Below are 20284 nucleotides of genomic sequence, written 5' to 3'. Positions count from 1 at the left end.
TTATTGGACTTATTTTGGGTCACATTGTTGAGGCTAAAACTGTGCTCTCAAAGCTTATTTGCCTTTTAAATGAATATGGCTGCTTTGGGCCAGACTGCCATAAGTCAAGGAGCTGAGATGAACAAATATAGTTACACTTAAAGATATAATAAATATGAATGAGTTTTCCAATATATTGGATTCCTTCTCTTGTGTGTTTGTAAAGTCACTATTTTTTGGGGCTTGAACATCATTTTAGAAACATTTAGCCTGGCACTACAATAGGATCAGAGAATTGATTGAGCCATATGGGCCCATTTTTAAAGCTGCACCAATTTTTTTATATTTTACTACAATGAATATGATATAAAACAAGTATACATTAATCACAACGTTTTATTTAATTTGACTCCTTCCCACTCTCTTGATGACTTTTATTAACACACATGATCAGGTGTCCAAATACATTTGGCCATATTGTGTAGATGTTTTATAAAAATGTGACTAACTGTAGGCTTCTGTTGTAAATGGTTAGGTAAGGGTGGATCTAAGTTGATCTTGTTGTGTAAACAGGACAGAACAGGACAAAACAGGACAAAACAGCAGGTGATTGTCTTTATTGCTCTTTGAACGTTGCCTGCCATATATTTGCTGGTTCAGAGGCATTGATGCACTTGTATTTAATTAGAGATTCAGCTTTTAAGTTCCAGAATAATGAAGGACTCTCTGTTGTGCTTCATCTTCTGTTAGGGACTGGTTGGATGTGGTACGCTCTTTTAGAGAACAGTTCACACGTTGGCATCCATGCTTCTGATAATGCTGTGGAGATTCTATTCCAAAAGCAAACAACTGCCAAAGGCCATGCCCTTTTGTTCCTCACATTCTTACTGCTTCCCACTTGTATGGACAACCCCACTCCAGCAACTCTGATCGTTTGCCAGTGCTGCTGGAACATTCCAGTCATGCACAAACACTGGACCATGCTGTTTTTTTGTGACAGAATTTTCTAGAGGCAGTCTTAAGAGCCCTAATCAATGCCTCTGCTAATTAGCAAATCAAGTTGTTTTGTAGGCTTTTACTGTTATTGTTATTGTACTGTTGTGTAATCAAATCATTACTGCATATTAACAATGCCTTTGGGGCCAAACGAAGGTTCTTTTCTTGGCATGCTTCACCTGCTCACATAAAACTAACCTGTAAATAGGAATATAAACAAATCCAAATTTCTAGTGTCTTTCTGTGTGGAAATAAATATTTCCAATTTGTTGTGCTCATTTTGGGTTTAGGTTTAGAATCTGTTCCATATCATATGTAACAAAGCTTTAGCAAATAACACGGGGTACCAGAAACTTTATATTTTACCAAATACAGCTAAATGCTTTGGCATCTTTGCACATTTACATGTTGACGACAATATGATGACAAGAGGTAAAAGTACCACTAATATTTGGTTGTCAGACAATATAAGGGTTTTTAGAAGCTGGCAGTAATATTTAAGACAAAGTAAAGCAAAAACTAATGCAGATATTCAGTTGTAAGTAAGAAATGTTTGTTACAAAACTGTTGAATTAGTTCAATTATAATAGAGCATAATAACACTAAAATACTATCTTCATTTCTGGATAAAAATGGGGACAATTTGTATAATGCAATAAAACAAGAATCTCTGATGTCAATTATCTTGAACCTTTATTTAACTTTTAATAGTATTTAAAAAATATAAGCAAAATTTGAATTTAACAGTAAAAAAAAAAATAAGATGAAAAGTTTATTGAATATTGTATAATTTTGATCCATGTAAGGGTTTAATGCTTGGGTATAAAAGGAGGATCTGCCAAAATCTTCTGTACATAATATGGTTAAAAGATTTCGGGAATCCAGAGAAAAAAAATGTCACTTAACACAGTCCGCCACTGCATCAAGCAATGTAACCAGAAAGCCAAAAAGAAAGCCATACATCAATGTTATGCAGAAATGCCATAGTGCTCTGGGGTCATTTAAGATGGACTGAAAGACAGTAGGAAAGTGCGCTGTGGTCAAGTCCTCATTTTAGCTGGTTTTTGTGAAAAATGTGCAAAAGATGAAAAGGTGCCTGTCATTGTATGGGGGTGCAACAGTGCCCAGGGTATGAGTGCCTTGCATCTGTGTAAAGGCATTATTGGCATGAAGGTTTATATTTTGGAATTTTAGAGACACAAATGCTGCCATCCAAAAGTACATTAGGCCCACTAAATAGCACAGATTTCCCTTGATTTAATGAACAACTTTATACTAGTCGGTTAGCCAATCTGGTTGGCTGTATGTAATCCTTCAGCTGTTTGTCCATGCCTCTCTCAATCTGTACCATTGTGCATGGAACTTAATTTGTAGTTAATTTAATCTCTGTAGTCCTTATTGGCTCTTAAGAATTGCATTGCAAACAATCACACATAATCAGCATAACACAAAAGTAACAGTAGACCCAGTCAGCTTGTTGTTACTTCCTGATTCTTTTGTGCTTTTTTTTTACCCATTATGCTGCTGCATTTTTGTTGTGTGTTTTGTGCGGGTTTTAGGGTAGTCCCCTGACAATTGAGGTAAGATTTCCTGTGTGATTATGCACTACAAATAAAACTATAAGCTTCTTTTTTCAGTGCTACAGAGTTATTTTTAACTTTGACCACACGGACATTGTCTCATGGCCTATTCAAATTTGATAAAGGAATCGTCTAAATAAAAGTGCATTCTGTGGTTGACTTTGTAAGATTCATCAAAGGTTGTGGTCTCGTAAGAAGTATTTAACCTTATTTAATATACTTCCGGTACATATATTCACTTTAAATTTATGAACATAATTCAGTACACAAAAACAATACCAAAAAGAAAGAAATTATATTCAGACACCATGAATATTTGTTTGTGTTCAGATACAGGGGAAAAAATTATCCAATATCAACTGATTCTGTGTGGGGAAAAAAGTTTATTTAAATAAATTGCTGTAATTAATGAAGCAATCAGTTCTTCACACTACCAGAAAACGATGGAGAATCTCTGTCACACTGTGTTATTGAGCTCAAGCACAGCTGACCAGCCCAACCTCATGTATGTTCTTTTATGTTTTCCTGTGCAGCGTTATATACAGAGAGCCAAACTTTAAAGTGCAAGCTTAACAAATGCTCTTTTATACTTGTTCACCAAGAAACAGAAAACACAGAGACATTTTACTCTTGTTTTTTCTGCTGCCATGAAACAGATTAGTGGACAGCGTTTGTATCGATGCATTTGCATTTGTGCTCTGTGCATTTGCATTTATGTCTCACCCCATAATCCAGTCACATGTTGGGAAGATGAAATGGTTATTGTATTACCATGGCAGCCCAAAACTTTATTTATCAACAACAGCGTAAGATCAGTCGCTCACTGAAATGATTTAGAGTTAAACATGCCTTGGTTTTATTTTGGAATTAATCAAGCCAGAATCTGCAAGTTCCTCAGCATTATATCACAGTTTTCAGCGCTGTCCTTGTGTTCGTTCAGTATCTGTATTTGTTGAAAGGTAATAAAGGCTGTAAGCCTAAAGGACTGTGTGAAAAACTGCAGCGTGGTCATTACATTCAGCGCATGACTCATATCTGCATACAGGATGAGCGGCGAGCACACTTGGCCAATCAGAAGCTGGCTTTGTGGTTGCCATGGCAACGTGGCAGTAACACTGCAGCAGCTGTAGAGGACGTTTGAGAAGCGAGACGCTGCAGCTGGAGATTGTCTGGGACTTGGTGAAGGAAGAAAAACAGTCATTGTGAAAAGCCTTTTGTGTACATATCACCTGTCGTGCAGCAGTTCGTTTGTGATGCATTCATCACCAAGGCAGCGTTGTCCTGCACTTTGAATGTTGAACAATACAGCAGCATTCAGCTCCACTATTAAATAGTAGGCTAAAACTACTTATTTTAATTTTATTTTTAACATTAAAGCTTTGATTATCGGCTAGTAATGATGATAATATAGTACTCACGTCCTTAGGTTGTATTCACACAATATGAGGCAAAATGCTTCTGCACTGACTGTGCCATTGTTGTCTGTTAAGTAAGGCTGCAGATTTGCCGCTTTAATCCCATTTTTGCCGCTTGCCACTGACCTTTTTAAAGCACTGCCTTGAGACAAATGATGCCAAGTTCACACTACACGACTTTCTGATTTGCCGGGTTGCTGTACAGTTCACACTACACGACTGAATCTCTTGCACTCGGGAGTCTTTCAGTCGGTATGTATTTCACACTACACGACTGATCGGTGATGGGGGGTTTCACACTACACGACCTATCACCAACTGGAATCGTTGGCGAGCTTCTCTGCTCTCCCAAATATCGTTTTGTTACGAAAACACACGCGAGATGTGACGAAAGGTTTAATGATACCACGTCCTAAAATGCACAAGTAGCGAGCGATCAAAGTTTGTGCACGTAAAAACAAAGAGAAAAAATAAATGAATCTTAGTGGATTTGGCTTGGGTTGTTGTGTAGTGAGTTGGAGGTTAATAAATATTTTTGCAATGCAACGTTGGTGTTTTGTAGAGAACGATAAGGTCAGAAATACTGTAAAACTTGTGTGTAACACCTGTTTTTGTATTATGATATAAACTATATTAATGCCTGTACAGCCTTTTACACTCCTCCCCTGCATTTCTTCTCACGCTGTATCTTGCGTTCTCATTGGCTGTTCGACATAGCACTCATTGCCAGTTGGGAAACACCCATTCAGATATCTGACATGCTAGATATCTCGATCGGATCGAGTTGTTGAGTAGTTCACACTTAGCGATTAAGAGCCGAGTTTTGATCGCCGAGCGAACGCCGAGTTGCTCCCGAGCCGGCAAATCTAGCGCCGACCAGTCGCCGAGCGGAAATCGGGGCAAAAATCGTGTAGTGTGAACTAGGCATTAGACAAATTGTTGACATTGTCCAAAGTAAAGCACAGACATGACGCAAAGAAACTGATTCTCACTTTCACGTCATCCATAATTCAGTCATTACACCTAAAGAAGCTAAAACCATGACCATGAATCAAGACAAAAATATGGCATGGCGACTAGTGAGCTGTGAATTGTAGAGACAGGGTTTGCATTTTAGATAGCAATCCCACTTTTACTTACCTTAAAATCACTTGTTGTGGCTCTTTGATAAGACTTAATGCACTTTTTGAATGAAAAATTAATGTTACACCAACCCATATCTCCGTGCTTACTTGTTTCAAACTGAAATACATTTTATACAAAACTTCATATGAATAAACCAACAATATTGTCAATATTGTAGCGGCAATATGCCTTTGTTGTGAACGAAGCATTAAGTGTTAAAATGTTTGCCTTTAAAATAGTGTAAATGTAAATGGTAATGCACTTACAGCATAGTATGTTAGTGGACAGTTGTGGCGTAGCGGTTAAGGTACTGGACTAGTAATCCAAAGGTTGCTGGTTCAAGCCCCATCACTGTCATGTGGCCACTGTTGGGCCCTTGAGCAAGGCCATTGACCATCAATTGCTTAGACAGTATACTGTCACTGTACTGTAGGTCGCTTTGGATAAATGCGTCTGCTAAATGCTGAAAATGTTAATGGATCGGATCAGAACATTTGTTAAATACCAGGAATTTCTTAATCTAAAATCAAATATCAATGAATTAAAGTAAAAATTAGTTTTTAATTAATTTTGTTTTTTTCTTTTCAAGGTTTATGTGGCTTTAATTCTAGTTTAGTGTGTAAGATGGCAGCTGCCAGAAGAAAGACTACTTGCACTACAGTTCATTACAATAATGTTACATAATGTGTAGAGGTGTTTTTAGACTCTTTTGTCTTTGAAAGATTTTTTTATCCTCTGACCAATGTCCATTGCTGTTTTCTTACTATTATTAAAGACAATGTATCTTCAGCATTGGCATATTGTGTCTTTGAGGACTCAGTATCCTCCTACCAGCATTGGACTGGCGACAATAGTGGCAAACACCACTTGGGACATAAAGTTGTGCAGCAAGAACCCTACTCTTTGTTTCAGCTCCATGTTTTATCAGTGGAATAACAATAGTTATGATCAGAATGTACTCCTGCATGACCACGTGATGCAAAACCTAATGCTTTTTCACTCAGTTTGAAAACGTCTCTCTCTGTTCTAGATCACTGAGCTCCTGGAGGATGAAAAGATAGAAGCATGCGAGGAGCTTCCACAAGATGTCGAGGACGGCTCTTCTTCACTCTCCCCAAAACACCCTCACGCCCCCGCTTCTTCCAGGTTAGAAACCATTAATCACAGAGATTCCCAACTTATTTGTGAAGAGACAGGTGAAATAACATTAACAAGTCTAAATCAGTGAGTGCATCTGTTTCCAGGAAAGTGTAATTAACTTCATATGATGACTGGTAAAAATGAATGATTAGGCCTAATTGACCTTAATTTTGAATTGAGGTGGCAAAGGGATTATTGCAAGTGAATGTTTTCTGCCATAATCTCCACAACTGGGTGAAATCATTTGGCGTACACCAATGAACAATACACGTCTAAAGGCCTGACCACTACAGTGTTCTGGTCTGGTGCCTCGACCCTGGTAGTAATAGTTGTCTCCTTGCGGATGGCAGTGAGTGTGTTTGCATGTGAGTGTGTCTGATTGAGGTTGTTTTCAGATTATAAGTAAGACGAATGAGATTTGGGTTATTCAGCTTGTGTTGTGCGCAAATGCGCATGTGTGAAGATAAGTCGCTGGCTTGAATTTCTATGTTTTTTTTATTAGGGTACTAGAAAATGTGTATGTAAGCAGACTTGCTATTATGCTAATATACTTCATAGTAAGCTACTTTTTGCTTTAAAGTGCTTGATGCAGGAAAAGTCATTATCACCTCATAACCTTGGGTAGGGATTATACAGCCTGTACACTTAAATATACAGATAATGTAATTTTAAAAACCGCACTCTAAAACTAACAGTTTAGATGTGTATAATAAATGTCTGTATATACATGTTAAACATGTTAAAGAAAATAATAAAATAGAAAAACAGTACATATATTTATAACATTAATGCATATGCATTTACATTGTCATATTTTGCTTTATCCTGGTCAGGGTCACACTAGTCAGACTTTCTCCAGAATCACTGGCCACACACCTCAGACAGGACACCAATTTATCGTGTGGCCTTGGCCATGCCCCTCTTCGACATAGTCAATCATTCCTGTATGCAGACACCTGACTGGCCAGTAGCACCACTTGATATTTGAAACCTGAATCCCAGCCGTAGTGGGCCTGCACAATTTACTGCCACCTAAGTGCCCACGTTTAAAAAGTATTTATTTCCTTTTTACTGGAAGGTACATTACTTCACTGCAAGCCCTAACTCTGCAAAATCACACTACTCATGTTACTCATGAAAACTCAGTGTACAGTACAGGCCAAAAGTTTGGACACACCAGCCAAAAGTTTGGACACACCTTCTCTTCAATGTTTTTTCTTGATTATTTTTATTTTCTACATTGTAGATTAATACTGAAGACATCCAAACTATGAAGAATTATGTAGTGAACCAAAAAGTGTTAAACAAACCAGAATATGTTTTATATTTTACCAACTCTACCTCTGCACAACCCAACTGATGGTCTCAAACACATTAAAAAAGCAACAAATTCCAAAAATTCACTCTAGACAAGGCACAAACATTCATTGAAAACCGTTCCAGGTGGAAACCTAATAAAGCTGGTTGAGAAAATTTCAAAGAGTGTGCAAATCTGTCATTAAAGCAAAAGATGGCTACTTTGAAGAATCTAAAATATAAAACATATTCTGGTTTGTTTAACACTTTTTTGTTTACTACATAATTCCATATGTGTTCCTTCATAGTTTGGACGTCTTTAGTATTAATCTACAATGTAGAAAATTTAAAAAAAATTAAGAAAAACCACAGGAATGAGAAGGTGTGTCCAAACTTTTGGCCTGTACTGTATATAAAACCCAATAATTGAACATTTTTGGAATTTGATTTTTTTTGCAGTAATTTTATCATTGTGCATGTGTAAGAACTTGAGACTCTATGCCTAAAAAGTGTAATCTCTGTACTGCAGTAGTGAGATAGGAGTCTGTCTTCATCACATGTACTGTGTATGTGTATTCTGGGCTTGCTTCTCTACCCCTGTCAAAGCTCCTGTAATGCCTGCTTGGCTAAAGGGGTTATGTTTTGTTTGTAGAAGTCAGCTGAGTGTAAAGGTTGAGACCAGAACAAATTCGTTGTCTTTCATTTTTTTCCTCCACCTGTTCTGGCTTTAATGTAAGGTGAGCAGTCTGGACTTTTAGAGCGTGGGCCGAGACCACCTCGTCCTAAATGTCAGTACATGGTTGTGTTCTAATGCTGTTAAATAATAATTGGTAGGTAAGCGAGGTACCAGTTTTGGACAGGGAAAATCCACTGAGCCCACATGTACATCCTTTTAAAATGTGTGGTTGTTTTTTTAGACATGCTTGACATTTTGAACACTGTGTGTACAGTTGGAGAATTTAATTTTTGATGAGCAACATACAGTAAGTCTTTCCATGGGCAGTCTGAGAGTTAAACACATGGTGGAAACAAACATATGCTTTTGAGTATTTTATGACCGTTTTCAATTTTAAAGGTTTGATTTATATTTGAGATTGTTGAATGAATACTAAATTTGTTCCAAAGTATATATCTGTATTTTTAATACTTTGGAAGGATTTGGGATTGGATTGTGTTTTCCTGTAACCAAAGAACTACTTGTCATTTAGTTAACTACTGCTAACACAAAGGGTAGCTACTATTTTTTTTTTTCCTAGATATGTGTAGACCATGAAATGTATTTAAAAATAAGTTGGTATTCTGATTCTAAAAAAAGGTTTGTGAGGCAGTTAACAGAAATACTAAAACATGCGACTAGTCATGAAATCAATTTCCACATTACTTTTGAGCTACAAAACACTCAAATGTTGCACAACAGTCTAAGAAGTGTTTAGACAAGTCCCTATATGAAGTAATTGTGTATAAACGAGCACTGAACTTAATACACTTTTAAGCAAGTTTTACCTTTAGCGACAGTTTCACACTTCGGATATTTCATACTTCTGAAGTTTCTACCCATAGACGTGTAATTCAACTATACATACAGTGTATCACAAAAGTGAGTACACCCCTCACATTTCTGCAGATATTTAAGTATATCTTTTCATGGGACAACATTGACAAAATGACACTTTGACACAATGAAAAGTAGTCTGTGTGCAGCTTATATAACAGTGTAAATTTATTCTTCCCTCAAAATAACTCAATATACAGCCATTAATGTCTAAACCACCGGCAACAAAAGTGAGTACACCCCTAAGAGACTACACCCCTAAATGTCCAAATTGAGCCCTGCTTGTCATTTTCCCTCCAAAATGTCATGTGATTTGTTAGTGTTACTAGGTCTCAGGTGTGCATAGGGAGCAGGTGTGTTCAATTTAGTAGTACAGCTCTCACACTCTCTCATACTGGTCACTGAAAGTTCCAACATGGCACCTCATGGCAAAGAACTCTCTGAGGATCTTAAAAGACGAATTGTTGCGCTACATGAAGATGGCCAAGGCTACAAGAAGATTGCCAACACCCTGAAACTGAGCTGCAGCACAGTGGCCAAGATCATCCAGCGTTTTAAAAGAGCAGGGTCCACTCAGAACAGACCTCGCGTTGGTCGTCCAAAGAAGCTGAGTGCACGTGCTCAGCGTCACATCCAACTGCTGTCTTTGAAAGATTGGCGCAGGAGTGCTGTCAGCATTGCTGCAGAGATTGAAAAGGTGGGGTGTCAGCCTGTCAGTGCTCAGACCATACGCCGCACACTACATCAAATTGGTCTGCATGGCTGTCACCCCAGAAGGAAGCCTCTTCTGAAGTCTCTACACAAGAAAGCCCGCAAACAGTTTGCTGAAGACATGTCAACAAAGGACATGGATTACTGGAACCATGTCCTATGGTCTGATGAGACCAAGATTAATTTGTTTAATTCAGATGGTCTCAAGCATGTGTGGCGGCAATCAGGTGAGGAGTACAAAGATAAGTGTGTCATGCCTACAGTCAAGCATGGTGGTGGGAATGCCATGGTCTGGGGCTGCATGAGTGCAGCAGGTGTTGGGGAGTTACATTTCATTGAGGGACACATGAACTCCAATATGTACTGTGAAATACTGAAGCAGAGCATGATCCCCTCCCTCTGGAAACTGGGTCGCAGGGCAGTGTTCCAGCATGATAATGACCCCAAACACACCTCTAAGACGACCACTGCTTTATTGAAGAGGCTGAGGGTAAAGGTGATGGACTGGCCAAGCATGTCTCCAGACCTAAACCCAATAGAACATCTTTGGGGCATCCTCAAGCGGAAGGTGGAGGAGCGCAAAGTCTCGAATATCCGCCAGCTCCGTGATGTCGTCATGGAGGAGTGGAAAAGCATTCCAGTGGCAACCTGTGAAGCTCTGGTAAACTCCATGCCCAGGAGAGTTAAGGCAGTTCTGGGAAATAATGGTGGCCACACAAAATATTGACACTTCAGGAACTTTCACTAAGGGGTGTACTCACTTTTGTTGCCGGTGGTTTAGACATTAATGGCTGTATATTGAGTTATTTTGAGGGAAGAATAAATTTACACTGTTATATAAGCTGCACATAGACTACTTTTCATTGTGTCAAAGTGTCATTTTGTCAGTGTTGTCCCATGAAAAGATATACTTAAATATCTGCAGAAATGTGAGGGATGTACTCACTTTTGTGATACACTGTAAGTCCTTAATTATTTGTTTATAGTAACAAAAAGATCTGTATTTTAAGCAGCAAGATTTACTGTTATATGTACTATTAGTACCAATGTGGTAAATCTGGAGAGGTCCTATTTACATAACCCCAGCTAATGTATTTCTCAGGAAAAGTGACTGGCTTGTATCTAAGACCTCCTTGTTAACCTGGTAGAACTAATTATCTTTTAATGATCAACTCTTTCTGAGAATTCTAACCGTGGTGTTTAAGTTTGTTTTTGGTTACTAGGTGGGCAGAAAAAAAACACAACTGGAAATACTTTATTGAAACTTTTTTAATCCAAAAATCCAGATTTTTGTGAGTGGGTAAGACTTTCCATAAACATTTGAAATTGCCATTTTCAGTTTTGGTAATCAGAAAGTATGTAGGTGTTCGAGATCATGCCACTCAAGGCTGAAGTTCACTAAACATCAGTTTATCAGGTAATAAAGACAGTTGTGTTTGTGTGGACACCCAGCCTGGTTGGTGGCTCTGCTGGGATTCAAACTTTCAAGTTTGAACACCCCACAGTGATGTGCTAGCACGTTAGACCGCTTCACCATCTGAACACTTAAAAATTCACTTAGATATACCTACCAACTAGCTAACAGATTATGGCACATGGTTGCCATTATTAAAATATACAATGTCTGTTCCTTAACGGAGTTGTTTAAAGTACAGTGGTACCTTGTAACTCAACGTCCCCTAAACTCAAAATCTTTAAAACTCGACACCATTCGTCAAGAAATTTTTTCCCCTTAAACTCAACGTGTGAGCGACTTCTGCTTTGTTCAGCGCTTGGCATGAGTGGTGTGATAAAACGTAATGCGAATATGAGACGAATCTGCATTTGTGTGGAATAACCGTCATATTCACTCTGAAAGCTCCACATGTATCTGTGTTCAGCTGGATTTTTCTCCTGTTTCACTTTTAAACTTGTGTCACAGCTTGGGGTTCTGAGAAATTGTAAGAATCAGCTTTTCATAGAGAAAAAGCTTATCATAAAAAAAAAAAAGTAAAATAATGTAACTTAATGTATTAAAAGAACGACAAAGTTAAAGTGCAGGGTTTTTTTTTTGGTTTTTTTTTACTGATTTACTGATTTTTAGTATTTCAGTGTTTTTTTTCAGTGTCAAAAACAACCCCATTTTTTACATTAGCCTAAAATATATTCACTTCCACAGGACCATGGAACGCATTAACAAGGCTCCCATACTTCCTTATGGGAAAAAAATACCTTAAAACTCAATGCCTTTTAAACTCAACGCCACTTCTAGAACCACCTGATGTTGAGTTTCAAGGTACCACTGTATTACAAACTGGTGATTGATGTTGATGTAAATGATTTAAAAAGATTTTTAGTTAATGTGGACAAACAAAAATGTTTTGGAGACCATGCTTGCATAAACCAGTATTTACCTAAAAGCGTGACTTGTGTTGCCGAATGAAACAGAAAATATAGCTTTGGTTTACATTATTACTTTTTAAAAAGAATGACTGGACAGTCCTTAGTTGTTTGTGTCTCTGTCAAACAGCTATCCCCATTTGTACCACAGTCGACTGTGACAGGCCGGCGCACTTCAAAGCTAAATTTATACCCTGCCATATCCCTTTCATCAGTTATGGAAAGTATTTGTCATTTGTGAGTGATACAGACGGGTGTTCTGAGTTACTTTGTTGCTAGCGGCCAGACTGGGCTGTAAGAACAGCTTATTTTGTTGATGTAGCAGTACACAAGAGGTGGAAAGGTCACCTTCATGTTTCACCATGGCGCCATGGAGGATTTTACCTAGTAGTGCCAACAACTTGTGTGTTCTGTCTTTCAGTCCTCCTCAAGTGGCAGGTGGCTCAGTGTACAAGCAAGGGGACTGACAAGTGTGTCTATATTTATAACGTAACCATGTAAAACACATGTCTAACAAACTTTCTTCTTATACTGGAGAGTTTTACATCAGACTCTCAAGTGAAGTGACACCCAACCTCACAGCTACTCACCCTTCTTAGATGGCTGACAGCTTGCAATCTGGCCATGTGATCATGTTGTGCAATCATAACAAGTAGACTGTCCACTCATCGTTCGTGCCTGTCTTATACCCACAATTCAACTCAACTCATATTTTCAGTGTTCAGTACATACTTAGTCACTTTGTGCTGTTTTCTATGACTTAATTTCTGATCTTACTGGGTTAGACTTTTTTAGACAAGATTACGTGCTGGAGAATCTAGTGTGAGATTTTGGTTCTGGTTTGACTGAAACAGCTTTGAGACTTTAAGAACTCCTTATGTAAAGCAAACCACTTCATATTCTCAGAAGAAATATTTGGACAGATAACCGCTGGCTTACTTTTGTGGAGCAGGACTTTTTTCTTACCAGATCCAGAAACTCTGAAGTCTAGATGTAAAACCTATATTTTAGTCTTTTGATGAAGTTTGAGTTGTTTTTGCTTTTGTAATTATTAATCCCAGACTTTGGGTTGGGCTGTGTTTACAAGATGGGAAAGTTTTAGGCTGGTCAGTTGACCTGGCATAGCTGCCCTTAATTTGGGCATTGAGTAAAAGCTTGTTGCTTTAGGCCGGTTTTGGAACTCGTACTGCTAGCTGTTTTAGCCAAATGCCACCACCAATAAAAGACAAATTTAGTAAAGTTTTATATAGTGGTTTACAGTTAATAACAGGCTTTTTATTGGGCATATTACGCCTTTTTCACCCAATCTAGTCAAGGCCTGTTGGAGCTTATCTCTATTTTGTTGCTGCTGCCAACCCTACTTCTGATCGAGGAGGGCCTACATATCAATATCAACTCACCCTATACCTCTACTACTGGGATCCAGGGTTCAAATCCCCTGCATTGCTATCGGCCAGTCAGTGTTTACATACAAACATGGTTGGCTGTGTGTATGTGTTGGGTGGTTGGGGGTTGCCCAAGGCCCCATGATGGATTGGCGTCCTGTTTGGGGTGTGTTACAGCATTGCGCTTAGTGATTTTGGTAAAATCAGACCTGCTGTGTCCCTGTCCAGAATAAAGCGATGTTCAGTATATATTGATTGAAGTAAAAATTAAAAGAAATTGGTGCATGATTTCTTTCAAAATCAAAGAGGGTTCGAGAAAGTGAACAGCTCAGCTCTAGCACAATCCAGTAATTGGTTGAGGAGTTGTGCTATTAGGATGCTGGGCCATATTTCACGCAGGTGATCGTGTAATCTAAAAAAAGGAGTGTGACAGGTGCTGGGCTGTGTGTTTTTGAGCTCTGCAGTGTGGGGGTGCTCAGCAATTCGAGTGGAGGAATTCGGAAGAAAACCCTCCTCTGCGGCGTTGCCATTGGCTCTGATAGTTGCTAATAACGTTTCGTCACGCAAGCCTGTATTTGAGCGAGGGTCCAGCTTGTTTACTGCAGCACTTTCTAGCAGAGTGCCGAGCCCCACACATACAGCACTGACCAGAGGCCGCATGATGAGCACGTGCAGCCTGTGCTTGCTTTTTGACCTGCTCATACAGACTTTAGCTCCTCAGAGCGCCCAATCCGGATAAACAGACGCTCCAACTGGAAAGGCTACAAAAACGGCTCACTGGGGCGAACAACTCCACCGAAGAAAATGGCTTGTGAAGTTCTACTGCACAGGTGAGGGAGGTAGTGGGAGGAAAGCTGAGGTACTCTCGAGGGAAAGACTGGCTTACATAATAGGGCTGAATTACTTGTGAAGGGCTGTGGAAATGGAAGGAGCTGCTCACTGAGAGCGCTACTCTTTTGAGTGGTCTGATTTAAATCTCTTTTATCTCTCTGGATCTTATACTTGTTTCCTTTCTGGCCAGGGTTTCAGGTCACAGTCGGATCAGATTAAATGCTATTTACCCACTAGCCCAGCTTCTGTTTTGTGCATATGCTTTAATGACAGAGTCCCTTCTGTGTGGAGTTTGCATGTTCTCCGTGTCTGCATGGGTTTCCTCCGGGAGCTCCGGTTTCCTCCCACAGTCCAAAAACATTTAAGTGAGGGGAATTGGAGATACAAAATTGTCCATGACTGTGTTTGACATTAAAAGACTTGAACTGATGAATCTTGTGTAACTAGTAATTACCTGTTCTGTCATGAATGTAAACAAAGTGTGTAAAACATGACGTTTAAATCCTAGTAAATAATAAATAAGTAAGTAAATTAATTAATAACAGAGAGTGGGTGAGAATGACTAGCTTGATATTACATTTTGGTGAATGACTGTTGCAGAACTATTTGTTCTGCTTCTCCAAGGAACGCTGAACCTGCTGAATCATGACGGGCTTCTAGCTGTTTAATGCTTTACACACACACACACACACACACACAAACACTTTTATAGGCTGAAATGCAGAGTCAGAGGAAGTGTATTGTTTTTGATAAGTTCTGCTTTTACTGCCATTTTTGGGAAACTCATAGAACGTGGAAGTATGTTCTTGTAAACAATTCATTGTTGTCAGCTGTGTTGTCAGACAGTGTACAAACCCAGTTCCAAAAAAAGATGGGACTGTAGATCTAATCTACAAAGTAGTGACATGTCAGTTTTGCTGACTTTCTTCAGCAAATATGTAAGGCCAGCAGCACAGTTCTGTAGACATGCTGGCAGCCATCCAGACTGCACCAGTTTTCTTAACCGACTGAGAAGGTGCGCTGCTACAGTGTTGATATGCAAGCAGTTACCTTTGTGATTGTTGTGTGTTACACTGGGACCCTGATCTGGTTGATAACAGCAGTCTCTGCAGCTTAGCTCCTCAGTTATGTAAGCAGCATTCCTCCCATGCTGGACTGTGTTTATAGGATGAGGTAAACTGCTGAATAACCCCCACCCACACACTTCCTGTCAGGCACGTTCTTTCTGCTCTGTTCAATGTCATGTTGCATTTCAAACAAGAAAAGGGCAAAATACTGTATTCTGCATGTTTTGCCTCTGGTGGCCATGCTGGGAATTGCAGTGTAATGTAAGTAAGTACTTGGATTTGGTCTCTCAAAGAGTGCCGGGCTTTAGTTGTTTTATTAGGATTGCTGCCAAAGTTATGTTTAGCAAGCTGTAAAGCTGGATATCCAAACTCTTGCTTTATTGGTCAACTTGATTCCTAAGTTAATATCACTGATACCAGTACTGCATTAAAAGCTGGATTGAATCATATCTTAACATGTTAATTTGAAAGCTTTTGGATACATTTCGTAGTTCTTTATCAGGAAGTTTCCAGGAACTCGCATTCTAGGATCCATTAAGTGCTACTGGGAAAATACAGTGGATTCAGAAAGTATTCAGACCCTTTTACTTTCTTGCACACTTCGTGATGTGGATTTGATTTTGAATGGATATAATTGCTATTTTACCCGTCAATCCAATCCACTTAATCAACCATGATGAAGTAAAAAAATATTGTTAGTTATTCTAAAATTACTTAAAAATCAGAAATAAAAAAGCCTTATTCATAAGAGTGCAGACCCTTCATTTAATACTACCACTGACGCCCTTAAAAAAAGCAGCAGCTACAGCTGAATTTTCTGGACACGAAGCCACTTGTGTTGTTTGGGCTGTATTTCATTTGGTTATCATCATGTCGAAAGGTGAACTCTCACCCCAGTCAAAATTTCTGTGCACACTGGATGAGGATTGTTTTTCATCTTCTTGGATGTTCCTGTATTTGGGTGCATTAATCCATCCATTACATAACAGTCCCTGCTGCTGGCAAGCACCCCATAGCATGACACTGTCACCACTATTCTTCAAAGCATTTAAAACATGTTTTTTTTATTATGGGTGATTGTGTTGTTTGTTAAGTATAATATATGACAATAAAATGGCAATTTTATCTGTTTGAAGTCAAACCCACAACACAGTAAAGTGTGCATTAATCCAAGGGGTTAGAATACTTTCTCTGGTGTTGTGTGTTGCACCCTGGCCTTGGAGGAATTTTGTTTTGTTTCAGTACTTGTACTTTGTACTTGTTCAAAAAAGCCTCTTGCACTCAATTCTCTGTATCTTATTTCATTTAGCAGTTCGTTTACAGTTTGTAAGCAACATGCTACAAAGGACATGCAGTACAATAAGCTTATTATGAAATAATTCACTAAATTTGAATTATTGACAGTGGATTACATTGTACATTTGTTGATCATGTTTTGTTAAGAGTCAAGACTGGGATAGCTTTAAACCGATAATGCTATATTGATTGGCAGTGGCACCTACTTTAGCTATTCCAGCCAGTTTATTGTGCAATAAACCTGGGTTTATAAGGGCACTGTCTTTGTAAACACAGAGCTACTCAAGGACAGTGTGCAGTGGTGATGTCCTAATGTTTTTTTTGTTTTCTTCTTTTTCAGCTCGCACATCACTTCCATCAGCATTCTTCCAAGATCTGCAGAGTAAGTGCCAGTACATTCTGTTTTCTCTACATTGCAGCAATCAGTCACACAAATGTGTTACAGGACCAGGCTTGTAGAATCATTTCAACTATTATGCATAAGAAGGTGCATATGATATGCCTAGCCTGTCCACAATTATTATATAAGAATAAAGTTTAACGAATGAGTTATATTGAATAATGATTTAAACTTTTACTAAATGTACAGTATAAGACTGTATTCACATATAATGCGGCTAAGCCTCGCTGGCTGTTTCTTTGTTTCCTGTGGATGAGGCGGCGCAGCTTACCTTCCCGCTGTGCCGCCCTAAATGGCGTGCACTGGAGATTTGTTTGATCTGTTTGAACTTTTACCCAGCTTGTCGCTGACCTTTTCATAGCGCTGCCAATGAGACAGATTGTTGATACAATATAATCTGAAACAAATCACAGAAATGGTAGAGAGAAAATGATTCTTAGTGCATCTAATAGAGTGACTGGTAGTCAGGTGCCACAGCGGTACATGCTAGCATACCACTGGAGAGTGTCTAACCAGTGCCACCGACCTGGCTGGACATACACACAAACACAGTTGTCCATGTTTGAGAGAGGGAAGTTCGCTCCTCCCACTGCGATATGCAGTCTCAGGGACTGGTCCGGGCACTTGCGTAAGTGGGGCTTTGCGGGGTTGGGGGGCACATAGAGCCTAGCATAGCTCTCTGTACATGGAAACTCAACACTGGCAGGTGTTAAGAAGTTGGCGCAGATTGGACATGTCTCGAAGTGGGCGTGTGGTGATCCTGCTCTACTTGATTCATAATTGGGAATTGGAAATAAGAGGAAGAAAAATTATGGAAAAGCCAGGGAAAATCTAGCATGATACTGTGAGGAAAAATACAAAACAACATGTAAATAAGCTGTAATACTGTCAATCAAATTCATGTTTGGTGCTTGGTAGTACAGCCAGCAGAAAGCAATTTTGCTGCGTATCATGTAAAAGGCTTAAATGCTGCCGTAAGCAACGATATGCTCCCAGCCTCACATTGAACAAACGGCTTATCATGTGATAGCCGACTAAGTGCTGCCATAAACATTTTTGCAAGAAAGCCAACATAAACAAAACACAGTTTAGTGTTGTCACACAGATAAAGTTTTAGTACTGTGAGAACTGAAGCGCTGTAGAGCTGCCAAAATAAATGAAATTACAATGTTTGTCCAATTCAGTGAGAAATTGTACATGTAAATGTTTGAACAGCTGTTATCTGTAGCACCGAGTATAGTGGCGATGTTTGTTGTGTAATCACGTACTTGGTGGGAAAAGAGAAAATTAATTCGGGAAAAGTCCTGACGCTACACGAACATTTAGGAAGTGTTCTATAGTGCTTTTTAGGGTTTTAAAATATTAAACAAAAAATAGGTGCAAAACATATTTGAACCATTTGTATATTTTTATTAGCACAGTTAACACATCTAAAACACACTCACATTCCTAAGCAAGTATTTCTGTTGAATATGCCCTACAACACATTTGACTGTTCTGTACTTTATTTTACTTTTATCTCATTTTAATGTTTTACCATTGCTTTATTCTGGACCGGGTCAAATTGGGTCAAACTTCGCAGGGAATTATCGGGCGCAATGCAGTAACACACACCAGATTAGACACTAATTCATTGTGGGGCCTCTGCCTCAGACAAAGCCAATTACACTTGCATGTAGACACCTGTCTGGTCAATAGCAGCAGATCTAGTAGATTTTATATCAGAAGGTTGTCGTAACTACACAACCTCACAACACAGTGCCTAGTATTGCTTCCACTAAAGTGTTTTAGAATACAATAGAATAGAATACCTTCATTTGTCAGGTGTACAGTACAACTAAATCATTTTTTCTGGGATTTGAACTTTCAACCTATCAGTTCCTAGCCCAAGGCTCTACCCACTAGGCTACTAGCCACCACTAGATCACTACATCAGTGGTGATTTGTATAGAATTGAATGAAAATGTACAGAGAGAGCATATTTACAGATTTGTACAAGCAAATTTGATAAGTAGACATAATTTTTTGAGTATGAATGACAAACATTTAGTTCTCTTGACAAGTACTTGGTGGAAAATTCTTTTGCCTTTAATAAGCGAACTGTACCTACAGCACAAAAAGTAATTTTTTACGAAAAGCTGATGCATCTAATGTAAATACAATGGAGGCCCCAGGCTGTTACGTATTACCCAGGACTTGAAGCCTCTGTTTAAATTTAAGTAAAGGTTAATGCAGTGGGGTGTTTGGCTTAGTTGCTGGATGACACAGCAGATGCCTAGGTCTCAGTTGTGCACATAGAAGAGGCCAGTCGAGGGATTTTGTTTTCCACTCATGGCCAAATGACAACACAGCTTCAACATACAACTGCTATACATAGCAGTGTGGCCTTAAAAACTTTTGAACTTAACGTAGAGTTGAACCCAACCTTATTATCAAGAGAGTGGCTTATTATTCACGTCTTACAGCACTCATAAAACTGCTTCCTCTCTGTGATAACATCCAGGTTACACTCAGCTGTCATTCTATATGGTTTATGTAATGTCAAGCTTAGGAACTGAATGTACTGGCCTAATTATGCTTTTGCGATGATGTTGAATGTCTGTTCACACACACACACTGTTCACCAGCTTTACTGTACTCCATTTCTATTAAATCCAGGGTTCGAATCCCCAGTGGTGCTATCTGTTGGTCGTGTGGGGGTTTGTGTGGCGTTAGCCGAGGCCCCATGATAGATTGGCATCAACCTGATATATTGCAACCTGATACAATGCAGTTATGGTTTACTCAGCACTCAATAACTTACTTGACTCTGAGCTGCCTTCACACAGCACCTGCATGGTTTATTACTGGGTTCAAAACCAGGCAAACATGCATTTAAGAGGCTTTGGACTAAGTTAGTACTAGTGTCATGTTGTCTTTGTTTGTGTATCTGCAGGATCCTCCAGACCTCTGTGCTACTCTGTGCTGCAGTTGAGCAGCATTTCCTGGATCTACAAAGCTCCATAGACCAGGATGTTGGCAAGTATGAAAGCCAAGACTCATCCTGCCAGCCTGGCCTGGGGTGAGTGTATACCAACCCACACAAACACACCTTGGTATTACCTGGCATGTTTAATTTCTCTATTTTGGTGG

General features: G+C 39.1%; 1 protein-coding gene across 3 annotated transcripts in view; it reads left to right on the top strand.

The window, feature by feature from the left end:
* fam13b (family with sequence similarity 13 member B) overlaps positions 1-20284 on the top strand; it is a 54463-nt gene that overhangs the window by 16761 nt on the left and 17418 nt on the right. For all 3 annotated transcript variants that reach the window (XM_063000597.1, XM_063000598.1, XM_063000596.1), the window contains exons 7-9: positions 6126-6241; positions 17093-17134; positions 20088-20213. In XM_063000597.1, coding sequence (XP_062856667.1) covers positions 6126-6241; positions 17093-17134; positions 20088-20213 — 284 coding nt within the window. The remainder of the gene's footprint in view (positions 1-6125; positions 6242-17092; positions 17135-20087; positions 20214-20284) is intronic.

This window comes from Trichomycterus rosablanca, chromosome 8 (assembly GCF_030014385.1).
Source record: "Trichomycterus rosablanca isolate fTriRos1 chromosome 8, fTriRos1.hap1, whole genome shotgun sequence".
Taxonomy (NCBI): domain Eukaryota; kingdom Metazoa; phylum Chordata; class Actinopteri; order Siluriformes; family Trichomycteridae; genus Trichomycterus; species Trichomycterus rosablanca.
This window is presented reverse-complemented; position numbering and strand designations above follow the sequence as displayed.